The 24,955-nt window shown below is 35.8% G+C and overlaps 1 protein-coding gene across 2 annotated transcripts in view; it reads right to left on the reverse strand.

Moving 5' to 3' along the window:
* The window catches only part of LOC127978812 (metabotropic glutamate receptor 8), a 149,518-nt gene that overhangs the window by 46,349 nt on the left and 78,214 nt on the right, over window positions 1–24,955 (reverse strand). For both annotated transcript variants that reach the window (XM_052583740.1, XM_052583732.1), the window contains exons 4-6: window positions 8,850–8,985; window positions 6,680–6,834; window positions 5,270–5,407 (exon numbers count right to left, since the gene is read on the reverse strand). In XM_052583740.1, the coding sequence (XP_052439700.1) occupies window positions 5,270–5,407; window positions 6,680–6,834; window positions 8,850–8,985 (429 nt within the window). The remainder of the gene's footprint in view (window positions 1–5,269; window positions 5,408–6,679; window positions 6,835–8,849; window positions 8,986–24,955) is intronic.

The following is a 24,955-nucleotide window of genomic DNA, read 5'->3' on the forward strand; positions in this document are numbered from 1 at the left end:
AATGTTTCAATTAAATTTCAATTTGACAATTAATAATTGTGAGTCAGTATTTCCCTTTCTAGTAAAATGAAAATAAGTGGTCTAGTGAGAAAAGAGAGCGATAAAAAGAAAGAGACTAACAAGTGTTAGTTAAGATGTTTAAAATGGTTAAATCACGTCAGCGTTGCCCAAACACACATTATTCTACCACTGGATGGTAATGCTAACGGCTAACCTTCGAGGCTAGTGGCTTTAGTATAGACTTCAATGTAAATGCAATGGTTTCGTTAGCTTAGCGAAACCGCGGAGTTTGTGCGCTGCGCGTGCACAGTTCAGAGTTGCTCCGGAAGTACGTTAGGCTTCCGGGTCACGGTCGTCACTATGGCAACCAAAACACATTCTAGTGGATTAGCACATGAATCGTTGCATTGTTGCAAATACAGTTAAGCATGTTACATGAAATGTCAGCTCATTTCAACACTGTACAAATAACAACACCGCCTTTCAGTTGGTTTTGCGATGTGGCACTTAAACTCTGTTTGTATGGAGTTAAATTTATCTTAATTCAAATAGCAGCTTCCTGCTGTAGTTATTATATCAATCTCAGCAATTTGATTCTCCGTGCCAGTTTTTCTGGACACAAACATAAAAGTTTTCCTTCGCTGTTGGTACACAGTTAAAATTTACTTGATCAAGCTTTTAAAACACTCCCATTCAAATTACTCTCGGACACACGCAGTGTTACGCGAGATTGCATTCACTTTGTGAACGGATACAAATGGGCAAACATTGTTCTCTAATGTTTAACGTTAACTTAGTGGAGTCGAATATCAAATTTGATTCGGCAGTGGAACACGCACTGGCAATCAAACTATATGAAATATGAATACGGGGACTTTGATAAATAGATTGAGGAACCCGCTCAAAACTATTCTTTATTCACCGATTTATATCCCTTTTGAAACACTAACAGTTTAGCTCCGTTCAGCAAACAGTGACTGAGATAGCGTTTGAGACACTGGAACACGCAGTGAAATCAAATCAGCTATAAAACAAGGCATTACACAAATGAGGAACACGCTCAATTTCTACCTTTTTGTACGATCTCAGATGTTTACTTTTAAGTTCACTTACTGCTGTTAACAAAGGGGAGACGGACTCGAGTTAAAGTCTCCTCTAGCTCCTTTCATTCAAGCGGGAGGGCGCGCGCTGCTTTCGTCACGCGTCACACAAAACACACACTCCAGTCTCGCAAGCTTCTCAGCTTTCATTCCTTTAGCAAAACAAAGATTAAATAACTTGGTTTATGCTCACAATTTAGATTAAACTGCCCGCATTTTCTCCACCATTATAAATGTAAGGGAAACAGGTCAATTTAGCTCAAAGGGAATCATTTAAGATTTTAAGGGGAATTTGAACAGAATCACTGTTTCACGGCTGTTCACGGAGACGCGCCTGCGGTTCAGTGAACGAGCCGTTTAACATCAAATCTGTGCTGGATACTAATATCCAAACTATAGTGAAAACACTATCAATTAGCACAGTAACAAGATCGGCAGCTTAAGACATTAACTTGTAAGCACAAAACACAAGATACTTCTCTTTTCAATATGAATAAGGCTTTATTAGATAAATCTAAGACATATAAACTAATCTAACATATAAACGCACGCACACACACATTCACACAAGTTGCAGGAAGGTCGAAAGTTAGGGAAAGATGAGTTTAAGAGAATGGAAATATGGAATCCCAAGTTAACAGCAATACGTTAAATTGCATAGACATGAACAACCATCAATCACGTAATTAGCGCTCGCATTGAGTTCCTCAATGGGGTTAAAATTATATTAGATACACCAGCACAACAAATATCTGGGAGTACGTTGCCTTCGTTTGCTGTGAAAGGGACTCCAGTTGAAAGGGGTATCCCGGTGTCGCTGATTGGCTGGAAGTTCAGTAGTGAAGTGACGTCTTGGGATGCCCGTGGTTGTTGGGCGTTGGCTGAAAGTGCAGAGTCATGTTCGCTGGTTGAAGTTGAATGGACGTTACAAAACTTAACTCAGAACACGAAACTCTCAAACGGAAAAGAAAAGACATAAAGTTTGACGAGACTAGGTTGTTTTCTTTCTCATCGTGGCATAGTAGCAGCAGGCAGGCACGCTGGAACCGCGCTCAAAGAACATTGATGACTAACCGCATGGCTAGATGCTAAAAGCTAAAGCTAGGTAGCAAAGCTACAAGCTAAAAGCAGGCATGACTGATAGCACGAGCAAGGCTGGAACTAAAAGCCGACATGGCTAATAGCAGCAGCTAGACTAGAACTAAAAGCAAAAATTTAATCGTATCCAAAGTATTTAAACTTTCCTGTTGGCCACCCCTCAAATGTTGCCTTGACCAATCAGATATGTTCTTGGGGTGGGTATCATAAATCATTTGTTTATCTTACCAAGCATGTGGTTCTTGCCTCACAGGGTCTAATTTTGGACATGATTCCTATAACATGATTATGATATATTTTACAAATAAATGATTGTCAGGACAATATCAAGCAAGAAAATGCGATTATTTCAATACTAGACATGACTATGTATCCTATAGTTATCAAAAGACATACACAATAAGTGATTATACATGATAGTCAAATGTGTGGGTTACACGTAAATGAATATGGAGTTAAGCAATGGAATGATTCATTCATAAGTCTTTTTTGAGTTCATTCTGGTCCATATATAATGTATAAAAAGGGTTTCTTTGCCATTCTCTGGCAAAGGACTTTTCTGTGAAGACAAAGGTTTAAAGCCCTTCCCCCTTAGGAATTTCAGTCTGGTTTCACTGGCTGGGGGGGGGAGTCAATGCAAGTATTTAACTTGATCTCCTGGGTTTACATGTGATGTCCAGCGTTGCATTTCAATCACGAACAATAAATTTGACAATCTCTTCTTCGAATTAAAATTGTCAATAATTGTTCTATTGGTGTTAATGTTGAAAGCTGTTGTGTGAACAAGTTGGTTGGTTGGTTATCTTGCTTGGTTCTTGTGGCACTAGAACTGATTTATGACTTCCTGAGGAATTCAGCTCATGTTTCAATGCACACAGCTCTGATAGACTCTTTGATTTGTCTGATTTGACTCATTTCTGCTACACAAGCAAGCCGTACCATCGCTGTTCTGCTCCAATGTAAGATCCCTCAACAATAAAATGGACTTAAGGCTCAGAATGAACAACCAACAGGAAATGAGGAATGCTGTGTCCTAATTTTAATGACAATATCCCTTACTGTGCGGTTCAGCTAGACGGGTTCATTTTCTTATGCACCGACAGAACCTCAGCGTCTGGGAAGAGTAAAGGAGGAGGACTGTGCGTGACTCACCTCAAAACACTTATCCCACCCACTCTGGACTCACAACAATATGCATACAGACACAACAGCTGCACAGATGATGCCATTGCATTCACAGTTCACAAGGTCCTTTCACATCTAGAAACAAGAACGCGTATGTCAGAATGCTGCTCATTGTCTTTAGTTCAGCATTTAATACAATCATCCCACAAACAGTAATCGAAAAACTTTCTTTACTTGGATTAAGAACATCAGTGTGCAAATGACATCCTTAGCAACAGACCACAGGTTGTTTAATACACAGATGTCCCAGCCCATTACCACAAGCACTGGTGCACCACAAGGCTGCGTACTGAGTCCACTGTTATTCACCTTGCTGACTCATGACTGCTTTGTAAACACCAAAGTGATTCTACCACAGTTGTGGGGCTCATCAGCAATGATGACGAGACAGCATACAGGGATGAAGTGAACCATCTCATAGCCTGGTGTGACTATGTCAAGACAAAAGAGATTATTTTGGACTTCAGACGCACCAGAGCCCAACACCAGCCTTTATACATCAATGGCACTGAGGTTGAAACAACACAAAGCTTCAAATTCCTGGGACTGCACATCTCCAACGACCTCACATGGTCCCAACAGTGCCTATATTTTCTGAGAAGGCTGAAGAAAGCAGGCATGACCCCCTCTATCCTCACAACTTTCTACAGATGTGTCATTGAGAGTGTACTAACCAGCTGTATCACAGTTCGGTATGGAAATTGCTCAGCATCTGACAGGAAAGCCCTACAACGGATAGTGAAGACAGCACAGCACATCACCGGGAACTGTCTAACTGCCATCGAAGATATCTACAGCACCAGGTGTGTGAAGAGGGCAGCCTCCATCATGTAGGATCCTTCTCACCCTTCCTACACCTTGTTCATCTAGAAAGGAGACTGAGAAGCATTCAGACTAGAACTTCCAGAGTCAAAAACAGTTTCTTCCCACAAACAATCAGACTCCTCAACAGCTAGTCTGATGTGCACCTATATCTCACCCCAGGAACACTCCTCCCCACACACACACACACACCCCAAACACACACAACACCCTCCCTAAGAATCTGACAGCACCTTACAAATTAGGTTACATCAACACCTCTGCCTAACTCACAGACTTGTAATTACTTATGCAACAACAGATGTGCAATACTTTGTTATTCATAGGCACTAATGTTTATATATATAATTATGTATATAAGAGCATATCTAACTAATATCAATGCTGCTACACTTCATGTACATATATACTCTATATTTCATATATAATAATGTTAATAAGAACACACTTATTAACCTGTCACTTCAATTTTCCAAATGCTGTTATACTCCATGTATGTATCAATGTCCTTTCAACTAAACTTTTTGTTTTTTAGTATATCTGTATATATGTGTCACTGTTGCTCTCTGAGGGAACTATGTTTCGCTTTTAACCATTGCTATGCAATGTGCTAAAAATGACAATAAAGTTGACTTTGACCTATGCATATTTCTCTCCTGATTCAAATTTGTCACGGCAGAAAGCCAAATTATGGATAGAGGACTCATATTTTAGAAGAAACAGTTTAAAGTTAAAAAGGTCTTAATGATGGATTTGTTTACAAACACACAGCTTTTTGCTTCTCAAGACATTAACTGATGAACTAGAGTGGTGTGGTTTATTGTGATGTTTTTTAGGACTCTCATTCTAATGGCACCCATCCACTGCAGAGGATCCATTGGGGAGCAAGTGATGGAATGTACATTTCTCCAAATCTGATGAAGAAACAAACTCATCTTGGCCTGTGTACATTTTCATCAAATTTTCATTTCTGGGTGAACTATTCCTTTAAAACCAGAGTTGAATCGGTAAACACAGCAAGGAATAACAGATAGAATAATGATTCCAGTGCAAACACTTCTTACCGGTGCACTTTTTAAGGCTTCCTGGCCGCTTTCCATGCATCCCCAGCTTGCATCCAAAGTTCTCCTCCCAGAACTCGGCGAACCACACGTTCCTTCTGTTATTGGACAGCGAGCGGCTCCGGAAGTAGCGATCGAATGCTGAGGAGATAGAGGTGAAGGAAAAAGATTATAAGCATCTGAAAAAAATGGCACACATTTATGTTGGTGGAGTGGTAGAGCATGCACAAATCCTCGCCGGTATTCCTGCCTGGATGTCTGCGTCTAATCCGTGTCCCCACAGACACAATTATACAATGTGTTCTGACAAAAGTGCTGTAATTAGTGGGTCTATTCCCGAGCTGGTGCCTGCAGGCCTGAGAGCCGGCGCTTCAGGGACAGCACTATGATTACTTGAGTGCAGACAATGACCAGCAGGAGACTTGGATGCACTTGGCGCTATATGGATGTGGTATTAAATATCAGACCATGATGCTAATTGTTCGCAATTTTTTTTTTTTTTTTTATGCGTTTCGTTTATAATAGGATGAATGAATTCATGTATACTGAGCGGTTGAGATGACTGTAAAATACTTGAAAAAACACTTCTTCATGACTTACCATGCGTTTTTATAATTTATTCAGTAGTAGTTTGCTATTACTGTTTTTTTAACACTCGTTTTATAAACATGGCACTCGTAAATTTCCAACTGATTAAATAAATAATTTAGAGTTCACTAAAAACTATTTTTCGTAACAAAATATTACTAAAATTACCATGATACAAGGTTTTATTTCGTACAGCTTGATAATCACAGTTTAAAATTCTCTAAGTTTTAAAGTTTTAATTTAATTTAATTTATTTACATTCACTCCTCGTTCTGAATATAAAACTTTTTGCTTATTCTTGTTACTAACACATAATATGTCTGATCAACTGTCACATACACCACCAATTTGGGTCAGTATAAACATTATTATAAACTATTATTATTGTTATTATTATTATTATTATTATTATTATTATTATTATTATTATTATTATTATTATTATAAACTATTTTTATTATTTATGAAAGTAGTGTTTTTATTCAGCAAAAACAAATTAAATTGATCAGAAGTGGCAGCAAAGATTTCCATTTCAAATAAATGCTGAAAAACTTCAAAACTTTTCAAAATTAATTATATTAATCATATTAAGAAATAAAAATGATTTCAGAAGGATCATTTGACACTGACTGGAGTAATGATGCTGAAAATTCAGCTTTGATCACAGAAATAAGTTACACTCTAAAACATATTCAGATGGAAAACATTTATTTATTAAGTGCAATAATTTCGTTTTTTGTTTTTTGACCAAACAATTCCTCTTACTGACCACAGATTTGTGAACGGTAGAATCTGAGTGAGTTCAGTGTTTTCACATGTACGTACCCTCCACCGTGGCACGTTTGGGCAGGATGGTAATGGCCCCTTCTGCCACTCTCTCCTGATGAAGGACCGGTGAGATCTTGGAGCCCCAGCTGTCAGACCCCACCCACAGGAAGTGACCCGTCTGGTTGCTCCTCTTGGCAGCATCCAGCACTCGTCTGCAGACATAAACAAAGACACATCAGCCTCAAACAACAGAACACAGTTCCAGCACATCCATCTCTCACGCCTGACGCTGTGCTGTATCTTATCTGCAGTTCAGATAAATGTACGTCAGGAGCTGCCTGCATCTGTTTGCTGTAACTCACCGACGGACTGATATTCAAATAAAGACATGCTCTCGATCATCACTCATGGATGAGAGTCGGATGGACCCTGGAGATCTAAAGCGGGGATTTCAATGGTCAGCCCTGGGAAGTTTTTGTCCATCTGTCTGCTTCTCACTCATATACTCTCAATGTATTTTTTTTTTTGAGAGGGATTTGAGAGAGAGGACAGGAGCGCTGTCAAGCTGCTAGCACATTGTGTCACTGTCAAATATAGTGAGAAAAGCGACTGAAGACCAAATCCAAAACATGAAATTGCGGAAAAACAAAAATGTAATGAAAAGGTCTGATTCAGCATCAAAGTAACATTTATAATTGGTTGTCTTCTTAATTATAAAAGTCTACATAACTTGAGTGTGAGGTCAAGTTAGCATTTGCTTCCATGGCATACTTAAATTAAATATTGCACTGCTCAGCAGCTGTCAAATCAACAAACATATGTATAGATGGCAGGAATGCCAACATTTCTGAGTGCGATCTTGAAGCACAGAGCAGCACCTCCTCAGGGACTCGCTCAGGAAAGACCAGCGCAATCTGAAGACGTGGAGGAAATTAGAACATCCCTCCCTCCAGGCTCAGAAAGCCTCTCTTTACAGCATTTTTAATTGCTTTCCATCTGTATGAAGGTGCAGTAAAGTTGGACGATGTACAAGTGGCAACAGAGATGAAGGCGGGAGCTGAGCAGAGGCTGCTGGGAGGGATGGTGCTTTCTGGGAAATGTGTTAATGAGTCTATCGTAGCTGTTCCTCCCCTTTTCCTCGCTCTGCATCTCTGGCTGTGTTCAGAATAGCATTTTTAATTTACCATATTAATATTTCTGAACTAAACTTCCTGTAATACACAATGCAGTGCATTTGAATCATGGTTATTATACTTAAATAAAACAAAAACTTTAAAAAATGCATTTTTGTACGCAATATATATATTATTTCTGTTAGTTGACAAAGCTACATTTGGTAACAGTTTCTATGAAGCCCGTATTTATAATACATTATGAGGGTATTCTTGCATAATTCATTATAAAAAACCTTATAATATGTTGTATCATCTAATTGAATATTCATAAGAACAGTTTTAATATATTCAATTATTTACTTATTTGTAGTTATAGCTTTTAAGAGTATGATACTTTATAACACAATGAACACATGGTATCAACTTTTACAATGGATTATATTTTTCATTGTTATAATGTATTATAAGTCTCATATCTTGCCATTTTTCTGATGCTACTTTACTTAAAGCGGTCAAAGACCACTAATAATTAGTAGTAATAATAATAATAATAATAATAATACATTTTCTCTCAAACAGCCATAAGGTCAGATAACAGGTCAGATTAATTTGTAAATGGCATTTGCTTTGAAATATTTTTATTGTAATATCAGTTTATGATTTTAACCTTTAGACAGCTGTTGATAAGTAACTCTGCACTACATATCAACTAGTGGTTGATAACACTTATTTTGATGGTCAACCAGCAGATAAACTGACTATAAGTGTCTTTGCAAGATATATATATATATATAATATATATACACTTGAATGATCGAAATTTGAAGTAATATTATATGAAATATGCTTTAAAAAAACTCCTGTTGGGATAACTTCGAATAGGACTATGAACAATAGGCAGTATATAGGATGTACTAAACAGTATTCATTATGCAAGTATTATATTCTGAACACAGCCAGCTTCCTTCCTTTTTACTTTCTTTCTTTCCTTTCTTCCTGAAGGCACTGATAAACGGTTTCTCTCAGCTGGAGATCTTTAACCCTTTCGAGAGTGGTTAGTGGTTAGTGGACAGTTAGCCAGGGAATGTCTTTCGGGAACAGAAAGGTGACACCTGATATCGTCCTCATTTGCGAACATGATGATGGCCCGGGCGTTAGGGGTCTCCAGGAGGCGGCGGATGATCTTGTCGAATTCCCCAGGCCTCGGCTCCCGAGGGATCTTCAGAGACTGTGCGATACACACACCACCTAGACAGAGAAAGATACTGAGAATCAGGCAATGTTCATTCTACGCACGTTTTCTAAATCCGGCCGTTTGCAAGCGATGCAGTCGGGTCTGTTCATTCAGACAGTGTAATCAAATACATGCATATCTACATTGTCTGCCAGAATAAAGACTGAGATAATTTTATTAATTATAATTCAACACATACATTACATTTTGGAGAAAGTTACCAATTAAATCTGACAACAACTGTCTCATAAATGCTGTTTATTTTGCTCAAATACAGAGTTCTGGCATGAAACTCTAAATGGCGCAGTCCAATAGTTCTAAATCAATCTGAGCTAATGACATCATCATCACATGGCACAGCTGATTGGTTCTCTCCTGTATAGGTAGCCAATGATATATGACTAATGCTTGCTATAGCAGTGCAGCTTGCTTCAGAAACCCTTCGTTAGCAACTGTGACTTCTAACGACACAATGACTTCACCCAATTAGCTCTTTTTTTCAGAAGGCAATGCTTCCTTTAATATAGTGGCCATATTTCCCCAGTCAAAACTATACGAGTGACAGGTCTTGGGTATTCTATAGCCTTTGACTCCATCAGTCAAATCTTGCCTCCAGGTGCTTCATATAATTTACTCAAACTTAACACAACATACTTACAAAACTCAGGTCTTGACAGGCCATACTGAGATGGACAGAGTCATATTTCATATTTTATGTTAACTGTAATATATACGCCTCCAACCCATCAAGAGTTTAATTTTATCATTAACGTGGGTGAATGATGGCTTTCCTTCTGTTACAGTCCATTTAATGAGCGCCAGAATTTTCATCAGTGAGCCATGACACCGTGTGCCAAACCAATGTGACTCCTTATACATTCTGTCACAATGACAAATACTAATTAGCCTTAATTAATGCCCCTCACAATGGTAATCACCAATCTGTTGCATTCATGCCCTGCGAGTTTATGGTGTGCAATATTTGCTTGGGGCTACACTACAGAAGAAACAGTCATTTAACTCATTAGCTGCCATTTTTGTTTTGTTTCTTTTTTTTTTTTTTTTTTGGCCACAAAAGGTATTTATTAATATTTATGCTACATTAAAGCCAGATTGTGACACTATGAATAAAACATAGCTTTGAAGATATAACACATTCAAAGTTTAAGTTTTTTGAAAGAAATTAATAGTTTTATTCAGCAACGATACATTACATTGATCAAAAGTGAGAGTAAAGACATTATAATTATGGTTTCTGAAGGACCATCTGATCCTGATGCTGTAAAATGATGCTTAAAACTCTGTGATTGATTGACTGATTGACTGATTGATTGATTGATTAAAATCCAATTTCTGAGTTGCAAGATGTTAACTCACCATTGTAAATGTATAATGCACAAGTGTTTGATATAAACTCCTTTTTTTTAAAGAAAAGACAGAATAGTGAGATATAAACTTGCAATTGCAAGAAAAAAGTTGTGAGATTAAAAATGTTTTTTATTATTATTGTTGGGGTTTATACAGAATTTTGAGAGGGAAAATCTTTTTTATTTGAAATGTACATGCAGAATGGTGAAATGTAAAATTGGAATTGCAAGAAAAAAAGTCAGAATTCTTAGTTTATTTTTCACAATTCTTACTTTTTGATCATTTTTTTTTCGAATACGAAACTTTTATCAAAAGAAAAAACGTACAACTGCAAACTATTGCATGGTAGTGTATCTTACACATTTTATTACTATACACATACTTCTAAAATACACACCTATCGAATGATATTTACATACATTAGTTATCTCACTGCAACATGATCAAAACAGCAATGAATGCTTTCATCACACTAAAACGCTGCCTGTTGGATAAATATAAGAATAGCTACTGTTCTGAAAACAGCTAAGCTACTGTCACGCTACCAAACCATGTCTTTCTAACTCACTGATGTCTCTCCAAATCTCTTTCCAAATTCAGAATGAGGCTTTTATGTGCCATAAATGGGAAAACATCAAAAGGCCAATGAATTAGCATTCCATTCTTGGTGGCTTTTCAATACACCAAATTCCTTTTGCATTTTGTGCCTTTCCATTTATTCGGCGTTCAATAGCAGATACAGCGCAGGGACTCGTACTCAGCTAAATGCAAGGAAGAGAAACACTGGCTTTACTGAAGCTCATAAATTGTTGCATGAGCAGACATCAGCATTGCAGCATGTTGCAGAGAGTGAGCTGGAAGATTTGGGGCTTGAGCACTGAGATAAGCAGCTCCGCCTACCATTGACTAATGCATGAGCCCTAAGTGTAAAACTCAAGAAAATTAGTCACTAGACAATTAATATGCATGAATGACTGCATTCAAATATGCCCAGTTTATTTATAGTTCTGAAAGAACTGGCAGAATAACTGTGAAGCCGTCATGCACACACTTCAAAACCTTCAAAACAATTCATTGTAATAATACTCAAAGTGCACCGCGACTTCTCTAATTGTAAAAAGCAGCAGTTTGAAGTCATTTAAGCAGCTTGTCTGGTAATAAAATGATCCCTCTTATATCATAGACACGAGAAGCTCCAGCATCTCTGCTAATCTTTAATGATTGGATTTTCACTGCTTTATGAATCATGAATTATCTAATTGTATCCAGCCTCGCATGTTGCCCCTCAAACACACACATGGGCCTGCTAATGCTGTCATTTATTTCCATTGCTGGGAATCTGATTTTTTTTCCTTAGTAAAAACAATTCACATTGGGTTATTAACTTTCTGTTTGATGGCAGTTTGGTTCTGTGGCTGACCGAAGGCAACTATTTACTCTCTTACAAGAAAATGCTATCAGTTCTAAAATTAAATGATGAGAAAATCGGAATTATGAGATATCAAATCATAATGAGAAATGAATTCAGAATTGTCAGACAAAAATAAATAAAGTTGGAATTATGAGATGTAGTCAATTATGATTTTTTTTTTAATGATATGTAACAAAATACATTTGGAGTTATTAGATGCATAATGCATAACTATGAGAAAAAAAGTTTGTCATTATTTGATGTCATCATTATGATAAATTATTTTTTTTTCAGATTTTCTCATTTAGTTTATTGTGTTACTTGCCATTTCTTTAAAATGTACTAGTAATTTCCGAGTAAATATTGTTTCAGAGTCATTTTTTTTATAAAAGTAAATCAATTAATAAAAATAAAAATTACAGGATTATGATATAATGTCAGAATTATGAGAACATAAATCTGTAATTATGAGAAAAAACACAATAATGAGAAAGTTGGAATTATGAGATACAGTCATAAATATGACTTCTTAAGTGCTGTTTCTTTGAAATTATTTGTGAAACTTACAAGCAATTTCTGAGTTTCAAAGGCATTTTTGAATGTACTTTTTGGACAATCCAGTAAATAAAACACTCATATACCCAAAACAAGCTCAAAGCCCAGGGCAGGAAGAGTCACTAAACACTCTCAATGAAGTGGATTTATTGTCAGTCACTCTGGCGGTGATGCATGTTGAGCTTTTTAAGCAAAATGCAAACATCAAAATCACAAACATTCATCTTGACTTGAGTCATGAGACATATGGTTAATGGAGATTTGATTCATTTGATTCATTCCACATTAGTGCCTGAGTGACAAAGCACGTTTCAGGGCGGTAATGGCAAACTCATGGCAGCACAATCCTTATTACTGTAGCTTATTACACCATCCATAAAGCAACAAAAGTGTGCCTTACTTCTTCGTGTTGAGAAATTTTTACGCTCGCAGAAATTAAGGACCACTGAGGTGGTGAAAGCTCACCTGGATTTGTCCCCAGAGAGGTTTCCAACCCTTCCTGAAGGGGCAGATATCGGGTAATACCAATAACGTGCAATACAACTCAGAATGGCAGTTTAAAAAATACCCAAATCTAATGTTTAATATCCTATGTGTATTGTTTCCCCATGGAGCTGACCTCCTCCGCTTTCCGCATGAGGTGATTCGGTCGTCAGTTCCTCCAGACATCAAATGTGGGAGCGTTTCTTGCTCATGAAAGCAGCACAGAAGCTTTGGGAACGTGTTTATTCAACATCTCCACCCACACACACACACACACACACACACACACATCACAAAGGTGTTCGAATACAACCCGCATCCACCCACACGCGCGTGCCTGACGCCATGCGTTTCACACCACACATTCACTGCCATACACTGCCCATGCAGAGAAATGATAAATGCATGAAGAACACGACAATCATTTTGATGCAGAACATTTCTGTGCACTAATGCAGGACTGAAACGGCTTGAGTGAAGACCTCAATTGTTTGGACTGAACCAGAGAAGCGTATTTTATGCCTAAAGGCCTTGTTATGAGAATAAATGTGTAATTACATACAGTATGTGTATATATGTGTGTAAATGTGTCCAGATATATAGTCAATTATGAAAAACCCAAGTCAAAATTATGATATATGAAACCTTAATTATTAGAAATAAATTGAGAAGTTAATTATGAAAATTCAGTCAGAATTATGTGATACAAAGTCATGAATTATGAAAAATTAAGTTGGAATTGTGAGATATAACTCATGAACAAAACTGACTTCGCTTCGGTTGGCTGGTGTGCATGATAGTTGTGAGAAATAACAGCTTGTATACCAACAACACGAACCAAACTTTGACATCAAACACACTTGATCCGGAGCTGTGAAAGCGCCATAAGTCTTTGCATCAGCATGAGCTCAGAGAGCCGTTCCCTTTGTCCTAAAAAAATACTGTTAGTGCTTCTTTCGACACTCCATCGTGGCTTTAAAAAAGACAAGTTTGTGTTTTGCAACCCAGAGGCGCATTGGAAACGGTGCTGCGGAAGACTTTGAAGTGGGGCATCTGGTAGAAATGAGCCTTAGACAACAGAGAAGAACAGACAGCTCTTCGCTCTTGCTTGGTGGACCATGTCTAATTGGATTCTGAGACAGGATTTTGGTGATTTAGTACAGTAACTCTCCTAACATGCGTTCTTAAAGACTCAATTAAACAGTGATGCTTACTCTTGTTGGGAAAAGCATTGAGGTCATGCTTTCTGAGTTGGGCTGGTAACGGATACACTGGCCAGAGGCTTCGTCTATGGCACGGATCAATTATCCACAGGCTTTTAGGGAGTTACACTGGAATCTGAAGCGAAAAAGTGACCGACAGTGGATTCCCAGTCATTACGGTCTCAAGGTCAGTAAATCCCTGTTATAAATCCTTCTGACCCATTAGCTTTGTTCTAGACACCGTCCGTTTCTCTCAAGTGTTGTGCTCACTTATCAGTGAATCAGAGGGATTTGTTTTGTCTGAGGAGTTTGACAGAAAGCAAACCTATGAAAGAGAAAAATCTCATTTCCCTGCGTGAATCCCAATCAAGTGTCCAACTATTAAAGCAGGTTTAGACTTGCCTGCACGAACAAATAAGAAAAAAACCGACCGTAAGACAATACAAGCGTCCAGCTAGACATTTTCAACCACACAAATACTCAACATTTGTCAGTAGTAATTATTTCATTTAAAGATGTACTTCAACAAAATTTTACATAGATTCTGGTCATGCAAATACATTTAATGAGGACGGAAGTGTTCACACTTCAAAAAGGCCAAAAAGTGTCTTCGTAAAAGTGGTCCAAAAGAGTTTTCTGAAGCCTTGCAGCAGTTTAGCAAGAGCATGAGACCAGAAAAAGAGACACTGACACTGACTCTTGAACCATATCTTTTGAATCAGTTCACAAAAACAATATGAATCATACTGAACTGGTTGCCAAGGTCAACTCTCTGACTCATTGGAAAGATTAATACTGCCTTTAAATTGAGTTTTGTTCCATGCACAAAGCTACTGCATGGCTTAGGAATACTTTATACTATTTTTATGGTGCCTTTGCATCATTTTTTAAAACCTGAAAGTTTCAGTCCCCATGACCAGTGCTCTTCAAAATATCCCCTTACATTATTTTTGGTGCTAGTTAAGACAAATCCAGTCAAAACACCAGCCAAACATCATTAACATGCATCCCAATCAGGGAAAGAGCAGAAAACATGCAGTGAAACTACATCTATGATTTCACTTACAAAAATGACTCTCTCTTACGAGACATGAAAAATTCATTTCCATTATGACAGAATAACCGTGCATAACCCCTGCTGGTGCACAACTGAATATAATTGAATATAAAGTGAGAATATTTCCTTTTCAGTGCATATAATAAGACTGTGAATGTGCCGTGAACAGAAAGGAAAGAACATGTCAGTCGATTAGCATTGAAACTAAGTTCTACTTCCTCCATCGACAACACTCCGTACCTTATGCTGATTTTTGGGGTGTAGAGTTTGCTGCTCTGTTAGTCTCACTATGCAATTCAAATATTGACATTTTTAAAGGACGCAATATTCTGTCAGGCTTGCGGTTTGAACTCTGATGAGACTGATTAATGAAGAGAGTAGGAAAGTGGGAAATGATGTTACGTATCATTTAACAGATGCATTCACTAAGTGACTTGTAATACACAAAACTGCAGAGTGATGGGTCGTGATTCATTACGAACCCTGCATTAATGTTATTACAGGGTAATGTCATGTCTTTAGATATGTATAACTAGCAGGCACAGACAGTGCTTGACAAAATTGAACAAAATAATAATAATAAAAAATTGCTAAAGGCAAATTTTAAAGAATGCAAGAAAAAAAATAAGGGTTACTCTTCAAGTATGCACAATTGTTTTAAGTGCTCTCATTAAATAAATGACTCAACAGAATGAAATGCTTCATTATTAGCCATGTTTAATAGGCCAAGAAGAAGAGAAAAAAAAAACAAATTGAAGGACAAAAACAGCTTCTGGACCTTATTTAGTTCATAAAGTTTATATATACACGTGTATGTTTTTTCACTGCGGGAAAGTGCCAATTTAAAGAAATTTACAACAATATAACATTATACATTAAATTTTTAAGCAGCAAGACTTAATTGGTATTTTCTTGTAAAATATACCCCAATATTTTTTTAATAAGTTGTATACTTCAACAAAAAGAGCATAGGGTTAAAATATAAAATAAATGTTTGTCATAAAAAGTCTCCATGCTTTGACCAAAAGCTCTTGCGGTTTAATATTTACTTAATTTGTTTAATATATACATACTAAATCGTCTAAAAAATTACAATATTTTTAACTTTAATTGAATTTTTTATGTAAAATTTTACATTTTAAATGACTGATACTACTGTAAATTGTCTTTTTTAAATTTTCATTTGACTTTTTATCTAATGCAAACTTTTTCTATATTCGATAGTTAGTTCGGTCATCCTAGAGTTGGCAAGGAACGTAGCATTTTTTTCAGTGTAGAAACTCATCCTAAATTACTTATCCAGTACTGTTTGTGCTACAATCATGACTCATGAGAGACACCTCAATCATCCATCTTCTCCGTCTACACTTTCCTAGTGATCTGATTTCTGCCTGAAACAACCAAACAGGCAAAAACACAAGCGAACGCACTCCCCTGCCTAATTCGTCTGCAACGCAAAGTCACAATTCACTCACAAGAGCAAATCAAAGCAGGGACCTTTGGTTCTTCACACTTCTGAGACCTTTAGAGTCTGTTATGTTATGAGAGACACATTTACAGACGGGGATCCGTTGACCAATTACTCTGAGGGATCTTACGAATGTGGTCTGTATCCACAAAAAAGAAAGTCACATTTGAAGAGACTGAATCACTGGAGACCATCAGGGTTTGATCATTGAAAGGATCGAAACCGAGACATAATCGAGCCGTCATGTGCTATATCATTGTGTAGAGCAAAAAAGCCTTCAGAATGTAATACAAAAATACTCATTACTAAATACTACTTTAAAATAGTATGTAAATGATATGCACTGTGTAACAACACATATTTCAAAACCTGTTCACGTAGTTCAATTTTTATCCAGGGCATTACCCTAAAAATGCACAAGCAGTTCAAAATACATGTAAAAAATTTTATATATATATATATATATATATATATATATATTTAAAGATGATATGCAGTGAGGGAAACTGAAGAAAAGAGCTCGACTTTATCTGTTGCTAATTTATTGGCTTGTTTAAATCCAGACAAGTCCCCGGACCGAACGCTGATATCTGATACAATGATTGAACAGCTACTAGATAAATTGAGCGAATTTCTATGTTTTTGGCTAAAGATTTCTTTAGAATTATAAGTAATTGCTCAACATAAGACCAGGTGCATTTATTAAAAAACAATGTGTTTTTTTTTTTTTGAAGAATTAAATCACTGAAAGGTTCTTTGCAGAACCAAAAATAGTTTTTTACTCTTAAAAATCACTATGATAACCTGTTTTTAAAACTTTTATGTTTAAGAATAAAGAAAATTACTCATCATCAGACTGAAAATGTAAGGTCAAGTCACGCTCTTTTCATTTTAGATAGAGCATAAGATGCAGTGTAGTAGCAGGTCAATCAAGTATGCATACAGAAAATGAGCTTATTATGCACAAAATACATACTATATATACTTCAGAAGAATAAGTAGCATAACAACATGAACAGTCGATGGCTATGCATGTAAATAAAGCTCTCAGGAGGGGGTTTCGTAATTGATGTCACATTGAATCCCTATTGCAAAGCAGGGTCGGGTTTAGAGGTCATGATCCTGGAAACTAGACCACATATGGTGTACATCTTCAGGCTTGCATCTCAATCAGCATCAATCTACCTTCTGAGACGTCATGAACGTTATAGCCTGGCTTTATGCTGTTTATACTGATGTGCTGCTTCCTTGGCATCTAACACACACGTATGCGCTTAAGTACAATTACAAAGAAAGCTCTGAGATTGCCCACTGCTTTGTTTTCATGGACTCTTTGCTTCTTTTCTCCTCCACTGCTTTACTGTCCACTCAAATGCAATCTCCTGCAGCTGAAGAAGTCTCAAAACTTTGCAGTATTCCTTCGTACTATACCCATCTCTCTCATTGATGATGTACAGGCCACACGTTTTATTCTAGCGCGTCTTTCCCGTCTACCTCCACGACCCTCATATTTTCTTTCTTCTGTAGAGCAATGCAGAATATCCAAGCGTCTGTGTTTGTTACAATAACAGTGGATATTTTTATATGGTTTTGAAAAAAAGTCACTTATAAATTTATTTGATTTATAATACAGAAGAAGAAAAAATCTGCAAAATTGCGAAATATTATTAGAATTTAAAATAATTATTTTCTATTTGAATATATTTTAAAATGTATTTTTTTCCTGTGATGAAAAGCTGAATTATCAAGAGTCACATGATTCTTCAGAAATCATGCTACATAATAATAATAATAATACTAATACTACTACTACTACTACTAATAATAATAATAAAATCTTCAACTCACTAAAAAGTTCAAAAGAACAGCATTTATTTAAAACAATTTATAAAAGATTTCTAAACATCACTTTTGGTCAATTCATGTTGAAATGTTGATGAATAGAATTAACAAGTTAAAATACAAAATGTTTGAATGGTAGTGTACATAAAGTTAAGAGGAGAAAATATTATATTGACAATAGATTTATAAACATAGTTTCTCACTTGTGACTTTTAGTGCCAATCTCCCTTCAAAAAAGAAAAAAAACATCATGAAAGCACCATAAAAGTAGTTTGAAGTCACTCAAAGCATTTGAATGACTTTTATGGTGCCTTTTGTCATTTTTGTATAGCTTGGCAGAACCAATCACAGTCCACTTTCACTGCACGGCTCTAACAAGCTTCAAATTATCACCATTTGTTTTCAATAGAGGAAAGAAAATCAGATCAGCATGCAAATTGGGAACAACATGAAGGTGAGAAATTATTTCTGATTAATTTCTCAATTTTCATGTGAACAATCAATTTAATACGTTATGCTACCCTTGCCTTACCAAGAGAGTGTCTCTTCCACCAAACCTTGGTAACATTATACAGTCCTCAATCTTCTGTTAATCTACTCGTGTTTCGACATCCACCTGAAGCAACATCACTACACTGAAAACCAGCAGACGTTCATCTCTACAGGACACACGCCGTGTTTACTTGAATCCCCAAGCGCTGATCCCTGTTTGCCAGGACGCATTGAACAAATGCCATTCTTAGTTTAGCTACGGTTATTTGTGGAGACAACATAGTGTGACCAAGAACAAGAAGCCCGTGATAGCTGTGCTGGCATTTGCTTTGGTTTATTAAGGTCAAACAGTGAGTTTCAGATACCGGCAGACTATCCGCTATCTCCGACTTCCTTCCGTCCCCGTTGAGCACCAGCATGTGAAGTATTCCTTTCCTCCCGCTGATTTCCAGAGCGGAATATGACAGCTCTCAGCCGTCTGAGAAGCACCCATTCTGTAAAATCCCTCAAGCAAGCTTGAACAAGGGAGATCGATGCACCGTTCTGATTGCTTCTGCTCTACTGAGAGAATGAAGAAACCCAGCAGACACGAGGCAGCTGAAATGACAGCTTTGCACAACAGTGCCGATGGTCTCATGGTTACTGGAAAAGAGCTCGGAGCAGAGACCGTATGCACTAATTCACTTATAGGTCAGACGCTTCAGGCAATCTGTGATCGTGATGTGACAGTAGTGTAGTCTTTACAGCTCTTCTAAACCCGTTCTTCATCGCTGCTGTGGTAGGAGGGTGAACATTTGAGAGTCCTGGCATCAGGAGATTCAGTGAAGTTTGCACGGTGATATAAAAATAATAAAGTTCATGTTTAAGGATAAAAAGTCCCATTTTGAGAATGAAAATTCAAATCATTATATTAATAGGCAATTGAATCACTTTTTTTCAGAATTCTGTTCACATCTCACAATTCTGTTTATTTATTTATTAATTTTTTTGCACAATTCTGTGCTTGCATCTTGAAAATCTAAGAAAAAAGTTGTAATTACGTTTTTACATTTTGTTATTCTGTTTTGGTAACGGATTTCCATACAATAAGTTTTATTCACAGTCTTACATGAGATAAGTGCATTTAAAATTATACTCATTGTAAGTTAAGGTAAACTAAGAACTTGTTGCAGTCACATGTCAATATCTACTGTATATTACAATATGTATTCATATTTATATCTGCTATATATATTTATATATATATTTATACAGAAAAAAACAGTAATATTGTGAAATATTATTACAACTTAAAATAATAGTTTTCTATTTGAATATACTTTTTAAAAAAAATTATTCCTGCGATGCAAAGCTGAATTTTCAGCATCATTCCTCCAGCCTTCAGTGTCACATGTAACATCAGTCGATCACATGATCTTTTAGAAATCATTCTAATATTCTGATTTATTATGAGTGTTGGAAACAGTTCTGCTGTCTAATATATTTGATCAATAAAAGGTTAAAAAGAACTGCATTTATTCAAAAAAAAAAACTAATAATATATATTCTAATAATATATTTTCTTTACTATCACTTTTTATCAATTTAACACATCCTTGCTGAATAAAAATATTGATTTTATTTAAAAAAAGAAAAAAAATTACTGACCCCAAATTACTGAGCGGTAGTGTATATTGTTATTACAAAATATTTATATTTTAAAAACATAGCTTCCTTTTTTTTTTTTTTTATTCATCAAATTATCCTAAAAAGTATCACATGTTCTGAAAAAATATTAAGCAGCAGAACTGTTTCCAACTTTGATAATGAATCATCATATTAGAATGATTTCTAAAGGATCATGTGATAATGATCCTAAAAATTCAGCTTTGCATCACAGAAATAAATGATAATTTAAAAGTATAATAAATTTAAAAACAATTATTTTAAATTGTAATAATATATCACAATATTAATTTTTTCTTTCTTTATTTTTGATCAAATAAATGCAGGCTTGATGAGCAGAAGAAATATATAATAACATATATATTAGATTTTTAAGAATTTATATGTTAAATAATTTTGCTACTCAAGTAAATGTCTTTTGATTTAAGAATATTTGTACTGGAAATCAAGACAATATTTTAACTGCCACTTCTTTTGACGGACAGAACTATATATATATATATATATATAGAAAAAGAGAGAGAGAGAGAGAGAGAGAGAGAGAGACTGGATTATTTTCCCCACTATATTAATTTCCACCTGCTCTTTTCTTTGACACCTAGGTTAGAACCTGGGATGTAATAGAGGATAAATGTCAAGAACCATGAACGCAGAGTGACACAACATAATTTCTGTGTTGTCAACATGCCAAGAGTGTGTTCTGCCTAAGTGCGTGTTTGCTGTTCTCTAAACCGAACACGCTCTTCTGCAGCTGCCAGCCTAACTGCCTATACTGAGCGTGAAGCATTGCTGCTCGTGAAATACAGAAACATGTCCACATGATGCACTTTAGATGTTCTGAAGACTAATCAATAATTCAAATGATTCTCTAAACTGGGAACAATCGGCAGTTTCGTACACATGACTTTCCATTAAAAGTGCATTCAGTGTTTAAAGGATGGAGTCATTTGAAGGATGGAACATCCGCCTTTCTACGAATCACCCTTCCTTCAATCTCACCAATAGTGAAATCAGTCTCACCAATAGATCCTCTCTGCAGTGAATGGGTGCCGTCAGAAGGGGAGTCCAAACAGCTGATAAAAACATCACAATGATCCACAAGTAATCCACACCACTCCAGTCCATCAGTTAACATCTTGTGAAGTGAAAGTCTGTGTGTGAAAATCTTGGATGGCCTGAGGGTGAATACATTTTCAGCCAATTTACATTTTTGGTGAAATTACCAGACAGAAGGATGGATCAAATCAGGAAGTTCACCATGACACACTTGGACATGATGCAGACGATTAGGCTTTGCAGATCATCTTCCATTAAATCTTCTCAGGAAGGTGCGCATAGACACTTTCTGATTTAAACGTCTTAAAAATCCTGCTGAAGACATTATTGGGCAGTTTTATGCTACCAATATTTGGAAGAAAAAAAGCAGTTGAAACATTGTTTTATGGAAAAGGTATGAAAACATGGGATTTAATCAAATGCACAATACACTATGGTTCTGACCCCAGGGCAACTAGAAAAAAATACACACACACACACACACACAAAATGCAAAATAATGTACCAGAGCTTTTGTAACTTATCAAAAATATGGTAAATAAATCAGAGTTTATGAGTTACCTTCAAGGTATTAAAGGTACTAAACACAGCTTTACCTCACACCCACAGGGTGTCATGACTAACAGAGTTTAATTACTTTATGCGCTGCCATATATGCTAAAAGAAATAAAAAACACATTTTCTTTAGTAACAATAGCTGCACACCGCATGCCCTGCTATTATTACTGCTCGATCTCCAGCATCACAGCAAAGAAAATTATATTTTACAGGATTTTCATTCACACTAAAGTTTGTGCAAATAATATAAGATCAGAACACTCTTGTGTTCTTGTCTGAATTTCATGTGATGAGATAAAAAATACAATAAATAGCCCAGACATCTTTGTTTTGTCTTTGCTGGATGCAAACAAAACTGAACAGCATAGACTGATTCACAAAAGAGTTACTACTATGAAATTATTTTCTTATTGAGCAATGAACAAAAACTAGTCTAACATAGAGTAAATTTGCCAGATTTATTCATAAATTTGTAAATAAATGCATGAATAAAGAAATTAATAAATCCGTATACACAGAAATTCACAAATGCATTAATAAATGTGTACATTTATATGCATTTATAAATACGAATTAATAAAATTAATACATGCACAACCTCATTAATTAGATGCATGCATAAAAAGCATGCATATTTAATTCAAGACATACTCTTAATGTTTTGAACTAAATCTAAACTATATTAAGACATTATAAAATACACCTCATTAAATGTCTTAATTTATTATGCAATTTCGTTTTTCAGTAAATGTCTAAATTGACCAAAAACCAAGACAAAAATACGTATAATGAAAATTATATTTTGTTGTGCATGCATTGATAAAATTGTCTACAATCATAAAGACGTGCTTGTTTTCAGATAAGCTTGACTAAATCTGAACTGTTGCATTATTTTTTTTTAGTGAAGCATATTTTGTGATGTTGTACCTGTCATTCAGGTTTGATTTCGGCATCATAATTACACTTCATCTACCTCATCTTTATAGCTTCGGAAAAAATCATATGCGTCTCATCAAATTTGTTATATGGGGGTGTCCACAATGTTCAGAGCCACATTTGGCCCTAGAAAAGAGATATGAAGATATTGTTTTTGACAGAGAGGCGGCATATACACTCCAGCAACAAGCAATCAATGCACAATTTATATCTCTTCCACAGACTGGTGTGGAGCAAAGCCCTCGCAGTGGGGAGAAAAGCATGCGCAAATCAAGGCACTCAAATTCACAAAGAAATCCAGCAGAGAAATAAACACGAACGCAATCCATCCTCTCATGCTTCCCTATAAAACAACATGATTATTCCCTGGACATGATAATAAAATAGCCTGCTTCATTAAGCATTCCCCAGCTGAACGAAAGCAGTTGTGATGTTTTGTGAAGGCCAGACGGCTGCCACTTTTATGAGTGGACCTTGCTGTTTATACAGTACATGATATCTGATTGCATGCACTGAAGTCCAGTCTTCAATGGGTGAAAGTAAAAATACAATTATATATAGACAATATACTGTAACATTTCTAAAAGGTTTGCTTCTTAGTAAATGTAAATGAGAACAAGATAAATCTGACACTGGTTAAGATGTCATTATAAATTGCAAACATATTGTATTAAAAAAAAAAAAAATCATCTAATGTACTCTTTGTTGGTTTGACAAAACAGGAAAAAATACCTCCAAGAGCCACAGCTCCTGAACTAAATATGATTGACCCAAAAATAAATAAATAGATAAATACAAGTATTACTCTTTTTAGGTTAAATATATTTAATTTGAGATATATTATGTCAGGATGTCATGAATTAAATAAAAATGATATATAGACTTTATAGAGTAACATTTCTGTCAATAAATGCGATAATAATGAATGTTATGCAAGTTTAAATAATTTTTAATTAAAAAACAAAACAATAATGTCACAATCAATCAATTTAATTAAAAGTTTATTATCTTAATATAGATTTTAATTTAATATAATTATATACATTTTAACATTTTTGTCACTAAACGTCTTAATGTTTTGTTTTTCAGTAAATTTATGTTTTTACTGTAGAACAAGACAAAAACACTATTGCCGTAGATCACTCCAGAACTATAATGAAGTCATATATATAAAATTCCCAAAATAATAGTTTTTGGAAAAATCTATTTAATTCAAGATTTATTGTCTCAATATATTTTGAATTCAGTTAAATACATTACTGCACAATTTATGTTAAATGTCATGGCAATTTTGTGTTTCGTTCAATTCAATATATTTTTTTTTTACTGGAAAACGACTGGAAACACTGATTAAGATGTCATGGTAAATCACAGATATAGTTTTAATCAGACACGTAATGTTAATATTTGCTCTTCATTTTCTTGTTTTATTCCCTGAAAATCACATCAGCTACTGCTCTCATAAATGAACGTCCCGTTATAACCCCAGCAGAATAGACCAACTTAAACTTAAAACTTATAGTTTTCATGCTGGTCTAGGCTGGTTTGATTGTTTAGTGTTGTCCTGGTCTAAAAACAAACTTTGTTGCTAGAGCAGCTGACTCTGGTGATTTTCACCTAAAACACAAATGCAAGTTCATAAGATGAAATAACTGTTTCCTCTGTAGCCATTCTGCTTCAGGCAAACAGATGCATCATTGAAAAATAAATGTCGTGAGACCATTAGGATAACATTTACTTCGTAGAACGATCACTTAAAAGTCTTACTTTAGCGATAATATGGCATAAACACCATATGCACAAGTCAGGCTTTGAAGAAGCAGGTTAGGCCCCTGTAGAAACACAGTCTTCATTAACATCAGTGCCGGTGTTCAGCGGCATGCTGGGATGC

This window comes from Carassius gibelio, chromosome A4, assembly GCF_023724105.1.
Source record: "Carassius gibelio isolate Cgi1373 ecotype wild population from Czech Republic chromosome A4, carGib1.2-hapl.c, whole genome shotgun sequence".
Classification (NCBI taxonomy): domain Eukaryota; kingdom Metazoa; phylum Chordata; class Actinopteri; order Cypriniformes; family Cyprinidae; genus Carassius; species Carassius gibelio.